Raw genomic sequence first — 14,698 nt, forward strand, 5'->3', positions numbered from 1 at the left:
GCAGAGCGTTTTACATGCATTATTTTGACAGTTTAGGAGTTGTTTGCGTGTCTGTACATCAGTACACTGTATTATTACGGCAATTTACGAGCAGTTTGCATGTCTGTAGGCTATTTATTGTAACCCCAAGCACGTCATGGCGAGTGTTTTGTGTCAGCATAAGAAATTCATAAGCTACGTGAAATCCATCCCTAAATAAATTGTTCCAACATCATACTGAAAAAAACGTAGATTCCTTCCTCTCTCCAGCAGCTGGACACAGACGGAGTCCTTTTCCTGCCATTTTCCCCAGCCCGCCATCTTGGATTACACCATACGAGGGATGATAGCCCCCTCTGGTGGCGCTGCTATGTACTAGGTCAGTTGGACTCTGGACCTCATGGTGAACACACTGGATGGAACTACTGGCTATGACAACTCGAATTGTTTGAATAAAAATGCAAAATAAAGACTCTTGCCCATCCTATCCAGCAGCCAAACATAGAGTGAGTCCTTTTCCCGCCACTTCCAAGGAGGAGGTGGTAGTTGGATGACTTAGGTTAGTGGAGGTAGCCAAAAATTGACCTATTTCCCGCGAAATTTTCCCGGCACTTTCTTAGGTTAGTGGGGATAGCCCAAGTGACCTTTTTCCCACAATTTTTTTCCTGCAAAATTTTGCCCCGATTTTCTTGGGGAGGGAAAGGGATGGGATGGTTGAGGGGAGGAGAGGGGGTTAGGTTAGTGGTGGTAGCCCAGTTGACCTATTTTTCCGCCAAAATTTAAACTTCCCACCATGACTTCATTGGAAAGTTGCCACATCTATTGCCACCATCTTGGATCCACCATATTTATAAATCTGGCAACAATGCAGAGTGGGATGACATGAACTCCGAACGTATACATAACGGCTTCAAAATCAGGCGAAGTGGACAAGAGTATTCTTGAACAATGGCGGGATAATAATTTCTCTCCTAATATCAGAACAAAATATTGCCTGGTTCTGGATGCATTTTCATTCCGTCAGCAGGACTGTTCGTAATTCCACATAAATACATACAGGTAACAACCATTGCACCTGGCGCAACCTTTACATGTATACTTTTTCCGCCAGCGGGAAAAGTGCACTAAAAGTTTTTTATGAGCGAGTTTTATTCGGCGACATTGATACTGAAGTCCGCATTCGTAACGCTGCCATCGACCTTCATGCACTTATCCATTATCAGTTTAGAGCACCCATATTTAATAAGATGATCAAGAAAACTATATTTCCAGCTGAATGTGATGCTTCTGTAGCTCCTGACGATGTGTTCTGGAATACGGAAGATTCAAGTTGGTCAACACCCAACTACGCAACTGTGTCGTTTATCCAATGCTCATATTGTCGTTTACATTTGTGTTTAACAGATTTATTGACCAAGACCCACAAACATCTTAATAATAGTTAAGTACAGCTAAATGGAATAAATAAATAAACAATAATAATCAATATGTTACAACTGTGTTTCTAGTCCTATTCATTATTACACCACTATCTACAAGGCTTACCAACATCTATAATGGGCAGCTAAAATTTGTGTAGAAAGTATTGTTTACACCTGACGTTTCCATCGTAATTAATTTTAGTTTTGAATGCATTATGGGAGTGACAGTGATCAATGTGTTACAAATATTTAATATTAAAAACAGTCTTGATCACAATTTATTTATTACAGTGATCGGTTTCGACCACTACTGTGGTCATCTTCAGACCAATGAGTAAGAATCTCCTCCTGCTGGACAATCACTACTCCAGCAGAAGGAGGTTCTTACTCATTGGTCTGAAGATGACCACAGTAGTGGTCGAAACCGGTCACCGTAATAGATAAATTGTGATCAAGACTGTTTTTAATAGTAAATATTAGTAACTAATTTTATTTCAATAACTGCGAGTCACTTTGCGAATATATCTTGTCAGACTTCATACAACCCCACCAACAAAAATCTAATAGCGTAAGGTCTAGCGATCTTGGTAACCATTTAATTGCACTATCACGACTATTCCAGTAATTTGGGTAAGTGCAGCTGAGATGTTTCCTCACGCGTCTGGTAAAATGTGGAGGGGCTCCGTCACAGCAGAAATTCGTTGCAGTCCGCATGTCCAAAGGAACGTCCTTAAGGTATTCAACGAACGAGTTTTCCAAAAAATGCAAATAATTCTGTAACATCATTCGCTCTTCAAAAACGACTGAACAGCCCAAAAACAAATGTACATTAAAGGTGTTCAGTCTCGGAAACCATTAGAAATAGCACTTTTATCTGTACGAAGTTTTTTTTGTTTCAGTTGAGTGTTCCTGTCATATCTCTGAATATTGGCCATTCCCTCTGGGAAGCCTTGTCTAACCTGACAGCGGTTACTTCGAGCCCTGGAGCTTTGTTCGGTTTGAACAATTTCAGCTGTATCTCGAAGCCACTGATACTATCTATTTCACTGGTCTTTGCAGTGGTATAAGAATTAAACTGGGGGAGACACTCCCACATTTCCCTTTGTAAAGGAACATTTGAAAACAGAGTTAAACATTTCTGTTTTTGTTTTACCATCTTCAAATTCAGATCCTGTCTCGTCCACGAATCAGAATTTCTGTGGGGTTTGTGTGGGAAAATATTCTGCTACGGCTGTCGTTGAAGCCTTGACGCTTCGGCTTTTTGACAGGTTTATTTTAACGCCTCCAACGTAGGAAGTATATTTTACTTCTATACATTTTAAGTTCGTTGTCCTCTGCCATTTTATAGCGAGGCACCGATTTTTTCTCTCCGAATTTTCAAATGTCTTTCTCTCTGGGGAGACGCAGACAATAGCTCTGGCTCTTTAGTCAAATAAGCTAGAAGCTTTTCGGAAATCTCCGATTTGTGCACATAGGCACCATTTAATGAAAGCTTACTTTAACGAAATATTATGCGGCATATGAAGTATTAAGCATAGTCATATTAAGAATGTACTCGGCACGTGTTGGAAGTTAACGTCTGCAGTGCCCAAAAATAATTAAAGAACTACGTACTAAATTCTCGTCTGTTAACGGTAACAATCTTTCAGAAATTTATGTTGGCAGAGCTAGCTGCCTAACAGTGACGGAAGATCACAGACAAAATAATTGTTCTCATATCTCGGACATGGTAACCAAAAAGACAAAACATTAATCATTCCAATTTAAGACTTTTGGAAATTATAAAAAATCTTTTAAACGAGATACGAGAGCAGCCAAATGCGTTTTTCACTCAGCACCTCTCCCATGCTTCGCTTTACACCTGCTATGCAGCAGTAGCTGTATCTTTAGCAGTACCCATACAGAGACTGTATACTGTGGAGCGTCCTTCCCGTCACGACAAGATCCTGTATAAAACGAGTCACAATTTAGGCCTTTTATCCGCTGCGCGCAGGGCGTGGCGTTATCGACCGCTCTGGACGTGTGGGTTTTTCGTCGGGCGCGCATGCGCGGCGCTCGCCCTGCGGGTTGCCGGCCTCTCAGAGTGTCATGGCAGCTCGCTAGTCCTCGCAGTGCCGTCAGAGACTGGTAGGAGAGAGACAACCATGTGGCGGCTACAGCGGCATCCTCTGCAGGTAAGCGCGGCGCCTCAGCCTCGTGTGCGCAAAGTACTTGCCCGTTGCTGGGGCCGCTCTGTTTGCCTTAATGAGAACTGGCGCGGAATACAGCTTCTAGTTGAGACAGTCTGTTTAGGTGGGAACTATGTCCTGGAAATAATTGGTTGATTCGGGGAGGGGACCAATCCTGGAAATGTCTGCATTTTCGCAATGGAAGTGGTCACAGTTAATGTGCATCGATAACACTAGAGTCTAATCACAATTTTAATTGGGCAGCAATGGTAACGTAGATCGATCGCGACTAGGTACAACGAACCGTTTCCTAGCAGAGTGTTTTATGGAAGCCACAATAAACTGAAATAAGAACGGCAGGACGATTACAAGATATGTCCTGCGTCGTGACCACTATGGAATTTCGTCCTCTAATTTTCGTATAAGTTATTTACCAGCACGGATCCCGCGAACATCGGTCATGAGAAACCCTATTCGCGTTTTTCTCCACGTCACAATGAAAGCCACGGATCAAAGCAGTCACGTACATGAAGTATTTCTCGATTTTAGAAAAGTGTTTGATTCACTACAACACCCACCCGTATTATCGAAAGTACGATCGTAGTGGGTATCAAGAGAGATTTGAGAACGGACTTCTTGGTAGGGAGTACTGAGCATGGCTTGGTTCAAATGGCTCTGAGCACTATGGGACTTCTGTGGTCATCAGTCTCCTAGAACTTAGAACTACTTAAACCTAACTAACCTAAGGACATCACACACATCCATGCCCGAGGCAGGATTCGAACCTGCGACCGTAGTGGTCACGCGGTTCCAGACTGTAGCGCCTAGAACCGCTCGGCCACCCTGGCCGGCTTACTCAGCATGTTCTCTTGGGTGTAGAGTCATCGACACATGTAAAAGTAACTTCAAGTGTGGCCCAGGGAATTATGCTCAGAACGTTGCAGTTCACATTGTATGTTAGTGACATTGCAGACAATAGTAATATCAGACTTTTCGCAGGTGATGGCAGTTATCTGTATTGAAACAGTCTGAAAAAAGGCACAGAAATATTCAGTCGGACCTTGAAACGATTTCAGATTGGAGCAGAGACTGCCATCTTGTTTAAATATTCAGAAACGTAAATTTGCACTTTTCAAAACGAATAAACGTAGTGTCCTAGACTACAGTACCAACGAGTCACAGCTAGAATCGGTCAGCTCATACAAATACCCGGGTGTAACAATTTGCTGGGATATGAAATGGAACGAAAAGTTGGATTGGATTGGACTGTTTGGGGGAAGAGACCAAACAGCGAGGTCATCGGGGAAGGAAGTCGGCCGTGCCCTTGCAAAGGAACCATTTGCCTGGAGCAATTTAGGGAAATCACGGAAAACCTAAATCAGGATGGCCGGACGCGGGATTGAACCGTCGTCCTCCCGAATGCGAGTCCACCTCGCTCGGTGAACGACGAATAGGTTCAGTCGTAGGTACAGCAGGTGGCTGACTTCTGTCCGTTTGTACGTGACTAGGAAAATGCAGTTATATCAAAGAGACAGCTTACAAATTGCTAGTGCGCTCCATCCTATAATATTGCTCAAGTGTGAAAATATTAGGCTGGCGCATAGGATCCTAGCGTTTTTGTTTTGCATGTTGGTATTCCCGCTGCTGTGGGTTTGTTTATCGATTGTCATTTTGTATTTGTAGTTCACTGTTCAAATGGCTCTGAGCACTATGGGACTTAACATCTGAGGTCATCAATCGCCTAGAACTTAGAACTACTTAAACCTAACTAATCTAAGGACACCATACACATCCATGCCCGAGGCAGGATTCGAACCTGCAACCGCAGCGGTCGCGCGGTTCCATACTGAAGCGCCTAGAACGGCTCGGCCACAGCGGCCGGCAGTTCACTATTGCTGTCTGAGTTTACATATTGTTATTTGGAGATAGTTGTCCTCTATGGTGAGTGTTCATCGGAGGTGAGAGTATCATCTGGAGTGCCCCAGGGAAGTGTGGTAGGTCCGTTGTTGTTTTCTATCTACCTAAATGATCTTTTGGATAGGATAAACAGCAATGTGCGGCTGTTTGCTGTGGTCTACGGGAAGGTGTCGTCGTTGAGTGACTGTAGGAGGATACAAGGTGACTTGGACAGGATTTGTGATTGGTGTAAAGAATGGCAGCTAACTCTAAATATAGATAAATGTCAGATGAATAGGAAAAAGAATGCTGTAATGTTTGAATACTCCATTAGTAGTGTAGCGCTTGACACAGTCACGTCGATTAAATATTTGGACGTAACTTTGCAGAGCGATACGAAGTGGGACAAGCATGTAATGTCAGTTGTGGGGAAGGCGGATAGTCGTCTTCGGTTCATTGGCAGAATTTTGGGAAGATGTGGTTCATCTGTAATGGAGACCGCTTATAAAATACTAATACGACCTATTCTTGAGTACTGCTCGAGCGTTTGAGATCCTAATCAGGTCGGATTGAGGGAGGACATAGAAGCAATTCAGAGGCGGGCTGCTAGATTTGTTACTGGTAGGCTTGATCATCACGCGAGTGTTACGACAATGCTTCAGAAACTCGGGTGCGAGTCTCTGGAGGAAAGGAGGCGTTCTTTTCGTGAATCGCTACTGAGGAAATTTAGAGAAGCAGCATTTGAGGCTGACTGCAGTACAATTTTACTGCCGCCAACTTACATTTCGCGGAAAGACCACAAAGATAAGAGAGATTAGGGCTCGTACAGAGGCATATAGGCAGTCATTTTTCCCTCGTTCTGTTTGGGAGTGGAACAGGGAGAGAAGATGCTAGTTGTGGTACAAGGTACCTTCCGCCACGCACCGTATGGTGGATTGCGGAGTATGTATGTAGATGTAGATGTAGATAGTGTGTGGAGCTGTGGCCGCTACCGAATGGAGTGGCAAGTGGAGAAATCGGAACATTTCCGAATTATTCTCCTGTTTGAATTCAGTAGAGGGGCGAGAGCAGCGGAGGCAGCCAGAAACATATGCGCCGTGAAGGGGGATGATGCCGTTGGACAGAGCATGCAATGAAAATTGTTTTCTCGTTTTAAGCAGGATCGTTTTGAAATCAGTGACTCTCCACGTTCAGGAGACCTTCGGGGTTTGATGAAGATGGTTTAAACGCATTAATCCGCAGCGTTCCACGTCGGTGTACTCGAGAACCGGTGAATCGGATGGAAGCGTGATCGTTCGGCCATCGTGCGACATTTGGATGCAATGGGGAAGGCTAAGAAATGTAGCGTATGTGTAACGCATGCTCTAAGTCATAATTACAAAAATCCGCGGGTGGTCATGGGTGCATCGTTGCTTCCTCGTCGCCAACTGGCTCGTGAACAACACCGATCATTTCTACCCCGTATCGTTACTGGCGACAAGAGATGGCGCCTTTATGCTAACGTAAGGAAAAGAAAGCAATGGTTGAGCCCAGACAAAGCAGCGACTACCCGTGCAGAGACCCGCGCGCATCCACAAAAGATAGTGTTTCGCATCTGGTGGAACAACGACGGTGTGGGGGGCTTCGAGTTGCTTCCTCGAGGTGTAACCGTCGCTGACGACATTTACTGTCAACAACTGAGACGCGTTCCAACAGCAACGACCATAGAGACTGCCGCCTGCGTTCTGCTAGACTGACAAGGGGAGGCCGCCAATTGTGAAATTCAGATTCGATCCATACTGCACATAATAAGAGCTCATGGCCAGAGGTCTAATGTGGGAAAGCACCAAGATGCACTTCTCAGCCGTTGTCGAGAAAATAGACAGTTGAAAGAAACCGTTGTGGTGAAATACTCTCTGCGATTAATTATTTTCTACAGCGTCGTGGTGCAGTAAGCGCTGGAGTTCGTAATCCGAAGGTCGCCGGATCAAATCTCGCGCCATGTGACTTTTTTTTTAGTATTTGTTTTGTAATTCAAATGTATATATATATATATATATATATATATATATATAAATTCCCGGCAAGCAGTTGCAACAATTATGCATATAATAAGTTGTTGAAAGTCGTTTGTCGTGCAAAAACTGGCGACTTCGAACAACATTATGTTTTCCGCAACCAAAGGTTGTATTTCACAGATGTTATTAATCGTCTTCATAATGTTTACCACGTATAGTTAACGGAAAACGTAGAAACGATGTTCCGAAACGAATACGTATAGTGTAAGTCAAACGTTCGAATTAGAATAGAATTTTTAATCGAGCGAAACCGTGACATCAACTCCAGAGACGATTGTATAAAAATCCAATCCATCGTCCACCACCAATTGTCTTCTCCGATTTTTGCCGATATTATACGATACGCGTGGTATGCATCAAACCTGACGAACGATAGAACAATTTTTCAGAATGTCAGTCAGGTGTGTTTCCCAACAGAAAATTAAAAAAAAAACAGTTGTTCTTGTAAAAACGCATCGTTTATCAGATGTGCTCGATGTCGTGCTGTTTTCTGCTTTCCATGTTTCTATAATAACTATCACCCTGGTTCGTGTGATACTCCAGCTACTTCTGGTCACGAATTGTTAATTATGTGCGAGTGTATACCGAACTTTTCAATAAATTGTATCCACTTGAATATTATTTGTGATATTCAGTTTTATTTCAAGTATTATTTTTCCACGACAAACGACTTTCAACAACTTGCAACTGATATATATATATATATTACAAAAAAATAATAATAAAAAAAAGTTGCATGGCGCGAGATTCGATCCGGCGACCTTCGGATTACGAACCCGAGCGCTTACCGCTGCGCCACGACGCTGTAGAAAATTAATAATCGTAGAGAGTATTTCACCGCAACGGTTTCTTTTAACTGTCGATTTTCTCGACAACGGCTGAGAAGTGCATCTTGGTGCTTTGCCACATTACACCTCTGGCCATGAGCTTTCATTATGCGCAGTATGAATCGAATCTGAATTTCACAATTGGCGGCCTGCCCTTGTGAGACGTCTTGCAGACGCAGTCAAACAACAACGACCATAGAGACTGCCGCCTGCATTCTGCTAGACTGAGAGAAAAACACTGTACAGGGCTGGGAAGTCATTCCGCTACCACCTTATTCCCTTGGTCTTGCGCCCTCAGATTTCACCTTTTCCGCTATCTATCGAACAGTCTTCAAGGAACTTCCTTCGCGGATGAAAGTACGCTCCGGAGATCGCTCGACGAGTTCTTCCCCGGAAAACCACGTGATTTCTACAGTCGCGGAAGAGGAAGACCGCACTGCAGTTCCTTCTCTAAATCCTCGCACAAACGAAAAAATGACTGACATCGAAACAAGTATCCAAGGAATAGAAAAGCAACTGGAATCACTCAACAGAGCAAAGTCCACTGGACCTGACGGGATACCAATTAGATTCTACACAGAGTACGCGAAAGAACTTGCCCCCCTTCTAACAGCCGTGTACCGCAAGTCTCTAGAGGAACGGAGGGTTCCAAATGATTGGAAAAGAGCACAGGTAGTCCCAGTCTTCAACAAAGGTCGTCGAGCATATGGGGAAAACTATAGACCTATATCTCTGACGTCGATCAGTTGTAGAATTTTAGAACATGTTTTTTGCTCGCGTATCATGTCGTTTCTGGAAACCCAGAATCTACTCTGTAGGAATCAACATGGATTCCGGAAACAGCGATCGTGTGAGACCCAACTCGCTTTATTTGTTCATGAGACCAAGAAAATAGCCCGCATCTCGTGGTCGTGCGGTAGCGTTCTCGCTTCCCACGCCCGGGTTCCCGGGTTCGATTCCCGGCGGGGTCAGGGATTTTCTCTGCCTCGTGATGGCTGGGTGTTGTGTGCTGTCCTTAGGTTAGTTAGGTTTAAGTAGTTCTAAGTTCTAGGGGACTGATGACCATAGATGTTAAGTCCCATAGTGCTCAGAGCCATTTGAACCAAGAAAATATTAGATACAGGCTCCCAGGTAGATGCCATTTTCCTTGACTTCTGGAAGGCGTTCGATACAGTTCCGCACTGTCGCCTGATAAACAAAGTAAGAGGGTACGGAATATCAGACCAGCTGTGTGGCTGGATTTAAGAGTTTTTAGCAAACAGAACACAGCATGTTGTTATCAATGGAGAGACATCTACAGACGTTAAAGTAACCTCTGGCGTGCCACAGGGGAGTGTTATGGGACCATTGCTTTTCACAATATATATAAATGACCTAGTAGATAGTGTCGGAAGTTCCATGCGGCTTTTCTCGGATGATGCTGTATTATACAGAGAAGTTGCAGCATTAAAAAATTGTAGCTAAATGCAGGAAGATCTGCAGGGAGTGGCAACTGACCCTTAACATAGACAAATGTAATGTTTTGCGAATACATAGAAAGAAGGATCCTTTATTGTATGATTATATGATAGCGGAACAAACACTGGTAGCAGTTACTTCTGTAAACTATCTGGGAGTATGCGTGCGGAACGATTTGAAGTGGAATGATCATATAAAATTAATTGTCGGTAAGGCGGGTGCCAGGTTGAGATTCATTGGGAGAGTCCTTAGAAAATGTAGTCCATCAACAAAGGAGGTGGCTCACAAAACACTCGTTCGACCTATACTTGAGTATTGCTCATCAGTGTGGGATCCGTACCAGGTCGGGTTGACGGAGGAGATAGAGAAGATCCAAAGATGAGCGGCGCGTTTCGTCACAGGATTATTTGGTAAGCGTGATAGCGTTACGGAGATGTTTAGTAAACTCAAGTAGCACACTCTGCAAGAGAGGCGGTCTGCATCGCGGTGTAGCTTGCTGTCCAGGTTTCGAGAGGGTGCGTTTCTGGATGAGGTATCGAATATATTGCTTCCCCCTACTTATACCTCCCGAGGAGATCACGAATGTACAATTAGAGAGATTCGAGCGCGCACGGAGGCTTTCCGGCAGTCGTTCTTCCCGCGAACCATACGCGACTGAACAGGAAAAGGATGGTATGACAGTGGCACGTAAAATGCCCTCCGCCACACACCGTTGGGTGGCTTGCGGAGTATAAATGTAGATGTAGATGTAGAATCGAAAAGCTGCCTCAGTTTTCCAGACCGCTGTAAATTGTGAAGGAGAGTACATTATGATGACCGAGGTCTCTGCTATGTGTGTGTGTGTTGTATTTGCTAACCACATGGAAAAACTCTCGGACCTTATGCACCATCCCAGTATTTTAAAGATCCTCGTGTGCTTACTCGGTAGCCGTGGATACCGAAGCGTAAAATAAAAAGAAAGGAGTAACACAGTGATCAGGCAGGGTGTCTGCAAGTTACCGACGGCCTGACTGCTAGAGATGACAGTTCATCGGACCATATGCTCTCGCCAGCCCGGGTTCGACTGTATAAACAAGCAGCCACCAGGGAACAGTCATGAGGCATCGCTGGAGGAAATCACTATCCCCGGATACAATCTACCGATGCGTTATTTTCTATCAGTCACCTGACATAATAACAGAGACAATAACCAGCTGTACAGCCACTTCTCCATAGCAAGTTTTACTTCGAATTGTCCGGTGGCATCCCAAAATGTGACATCGGTGGCCATCTGGCAACCGAAATAAGACAGTACGTAGGGGAAGACCATCACCAGAATCCAGCAGCTAGTTTCCAGAAGGGAGCCGCTGCAAATTCGATCGAAACGTCGGTATTTTACTCGTTTCAGTGTTTCATAATGACGTAGTCTAGTCCCAAAATGATTTTATTCGAAATGAACCAGGATCTTTAATTCAGCTTAATTGCTGAGTAAATGTTTGTACATCTACATCTTCAGCTACATCTACATAAATACTCCGCGGGCTACCGTATGGTCCGTGGCAGAGCACACCTTCTACCACTACTAGTGATTTCCTTTCCCGTTCCACTCTCAAATAGAGCGAGGGAAAAATAGCTATTTATATGTCGTCGTATGAGCTCTGATATCTCGAGTCTTATCGTCGTTGTCCTTATTTACAGTGTATGTTGGCTACAGTAGAATCGTACGGCAGCCAACTTCAAATGACGGTTTTCTATATTTTCTCAATAGCATGTTTCGAAAAGAACATCGTCTTGCCATCAGGGATTCCCATTTGAGTTCCCGAAGCATCTCCGTAACACTTACGTGTTGTTCGAACCTACCGGTAACAAAGCTAGCAGTTCGCCTCTGGACTGTTTCGTTGTCTTTCTTCAATCCGACCTGGTACAGATCCACAACACTCGAACAGTATTCAAGAGTAGGTCCCACCAGCGTCCTATATGTGGCCTCCTTTACAGATGAACCATTCATTCCTAAAATCTTCCCAATAAACCGAAGATGACCATTCGCCATCCTTATCACAGTTGTCACATGCTCGTTCCATTGTATACCACTCTGCAGCGTTACGCCCAGATTATTAAAAGGTTTGACAGCGTCAGGCAGGACACTAGTAATACTGTATCCGAACATCACAGGTTCTACCTACTCATCCGCACTAACTTAACTTTTTTTCCACAGTTAAAGCTAGCTGCCACTCACCACACGACCTGGAAATTTTCTCTAAGTCGTATTGTATCCTCCTACACTCACTCAACTTTGGCACCGTACCGTACACCACGGCATCATCATTGCTGCTCATCCTGTCCGCCAAATCAATTGTGTATATAGACAACAAGAGCGGTCCTATTACACTACATGGGGCATTCCCGACGATACCTGCGTCTTCGATGAATATTCGCCGTCGAGGACAGCATACTGGATTCTATTACTTACGAAGTTTTCGAGCCGCTCACATATCTGTGAACTTATTCCACATGGTCGTACTTCCGTTAACAACCTATAATGGGGCACCGTGTCAAACGCTTTCCGGAAATCTAGAAATATGGAATCTTGGCCTTGTGACACGGACAGTTACCTTGCTCAAGGACGCCGTCATTGGGGGGACATCGGGCATGAAGGGATGCAGTTGGTGGTCAACAACGTTCACATAGTCTACAGCCGTCATGACTTCTTCGATTAGTGCTACAAGTCCTAGGGAATCCCAGGTGAATGTCCCTTATAGCACAATAGTGTCCAAACCAGCCTGTCTCAGTAGCGAAGTGCGTGTTTCAAGAAGGCGTTCGCCTCGATGGCGGTGTATCCAGACACGACCGCCGATCTTGTGTAACAAGAAACGTGATTCATTCGACCAGAGGACATGTTTCCATTGATTAACGGCACTGTCTCGTTGATGCTGTGCCCGCTGCAATAGTAAATGACGATGTCGTTGAGTCAATATGGGAACATGTAGAGGTCTTCTGCTGCAGATATCCATGCTCAGCGATGTGCGCCGAACGGAGTGCTCTCAAACACTTGTGTCTGCACCAGTGTTTTACTCCGTCATAAAATCCGCCACAGGTCGCCGCTTATGCCGCTTTACAGAACGAGCAAGGCTCCGACCTTCACGTCCTGTGATGAAGAGCCCACATACAACACTTTTAACGCTGTTTCAGTGTCTTTCAACCAATTAGCGCAGCCGACCGGTTTCGCCCGTTTGAGAGATGTTCGTTCGCAGTCGCCGGGCCACAGTAGTCTCTCTTTGTCAAAATCTCTTATGTCAGTGGATTTCCCCATTTGCCGCCTGTGTCGTCGTTAAAATGTGTTTCCATAACAAGCTTTAGTAATGACGGGTTTTTCTGTGTCCCTCCAAAGTGAAGTGGCTTTGTCGTTATGTTTCCTAACGTGTTGGTTGGTCTCTCTTGTATTGCCCTCCCGTATGTGTTTCATTACCAGTGCTGCCAAAATTTAGTTCCACGCCAGGTAGGGTCAGGCACAGCGCGGGTGTTCCATGAGGGTGTATGTGGCTATTTGATGGTCTCTTTTAGTAGAACATCCACACAATCCGTGAGGACCTCTCGCAAACAGTAGATACCTGGCTGATCCTGCATAGGTCGGCAGAGGGGAAATATCGAGACAGATGCATGGCGAGACGGATCGCCCCATTCTGAAGTCCGTGGAGCCACTTTACGCCCGTCTCTGCAGCACTGCCCCATGCGATGCACACGTCCAGGAGGTTGGGACTGATTAGGGTCACACACATGGTGACTCCAACAAGGGAGGCGGGGGAGTTAAGATTGTGGGTTGAGAAAGGAGAAGAGTATCTGCAGCCTACCTGTCACCTTTTAGTCAAGGTCATTCGTTGTGTTGACTTCAGGACTGCGACTGCAGCCTTTGGAGAGCGACAGCTGCCATTCTACACATTTTCGTCCAAAAGGGAGAAACTATTGAAGATCTTTTTCATGGTGTGCTTCACAAATTCAAGTTGGACCATGTACAACAGCACCTCTATGTCCTTGGATTCTGGCGCGGCCTGCACTCTGTTACATGCCTCTCATTACTGATGATGTAAGAAGCCACTGGTGCTCACTGTGGTGAGTGTCATGTCCTTACACCGTGTCACCTGGTGCATGAAGCACATCCCAGCCATTCCCGTGACGACAGAGAACTTACAAGAGGGGAGACTCGCAATGCTGGAACTGTCATTTTGTTAGCCACATTGCGCGACGCTTCTCCATTCCGCTGCAGTGCGTCAAATACTCTGCGGAAAGCCAACCGTGACTGCACTCGTAAAATCGAAGAATCGCCGCCCCTCTACGCAGACTGTGGCCAATGACGTGCATCGGCTATTGCGACAGTTTGTGCTTCAAGCGTACTGCCACATCGAGACGAGATACATATCCCAAAGCCTCAAAAAAATAGACCAATCGTCCAGGAGCTAGTTTTTTACGGACTGTCTCCTCCCTGGTGTTGGAAAACTTCACCACCACTTGCAAAAAAACTGCAGCCACCAGTGGGGAAGGGAAGCAACCTCGCCGCAGATAGCGCTCCCAATCACGCATCTGAGATGACTCATCCTCCAAAGGACACTGTCAAGGATAGTGATTCACAGGCAGTACGCCTAGCTGACTTTCCAGCCATCGTTGTTCCATCTATCTCAGGAAGAAGAACGCCAGGAGAGCGTCACTGCAGCATACGAATTATCAAGCGTCACAGCCATGTTCAAGTCGCTTCTCAGTTTTGTGGAACAACTGCTAAAGAGCATCCCACAACAAATCCCAGCTGCAATCAAGGAGGCCATCTAGGTTACCACACTACGTCATGAAGTAACGGTCGGTAGTGACGCCCAGGTATTTAGCAACGCGTTCCAAGAAAGATACTGCCATTCCCTGGACGTTTA

General features: G+C 45.1%; 1 protein-coding gene across 1 annotated transcript in view; it reads left to right on the forward strand.

Moving 5' to 3' along the window:
• Nucleotides 1–3,490: 3,490 nt before the first annotated feature.
• Nucleotides 3,491–14,698, forward strand: part of LOC126484661 (uncharacterized) — a 103,806-nt gene continuing 92,598 nt past the window's right edge. The window contains exon 1 of the mRNA XM_050108253.1: nt 3,491–3,574. Within this exon, the coding sequence (XP_049964210.1) occupies nt 3,545–3,574 (30 nt within the window). The 5' untranslated portion in view covers nt 3,491–3,544. The remainder of the gene's footprint in view (nt 3,575–14,698) is intronic.

Source organism: Schistocerca serialis, chromosome 6, assembly GCF_023864345.2.
Source record: "Schistocerca serialis cubense isolate TAMUIC-IGC-003099 chromosome 6, iqSchSeri2.2, whole genome shotgun sequence".
NCBI lineage: Eukaryota > Metazoa > Arthropoda > Insecta > Orthoptera > Acrididae > Schistocerca > Schistocerca serialis.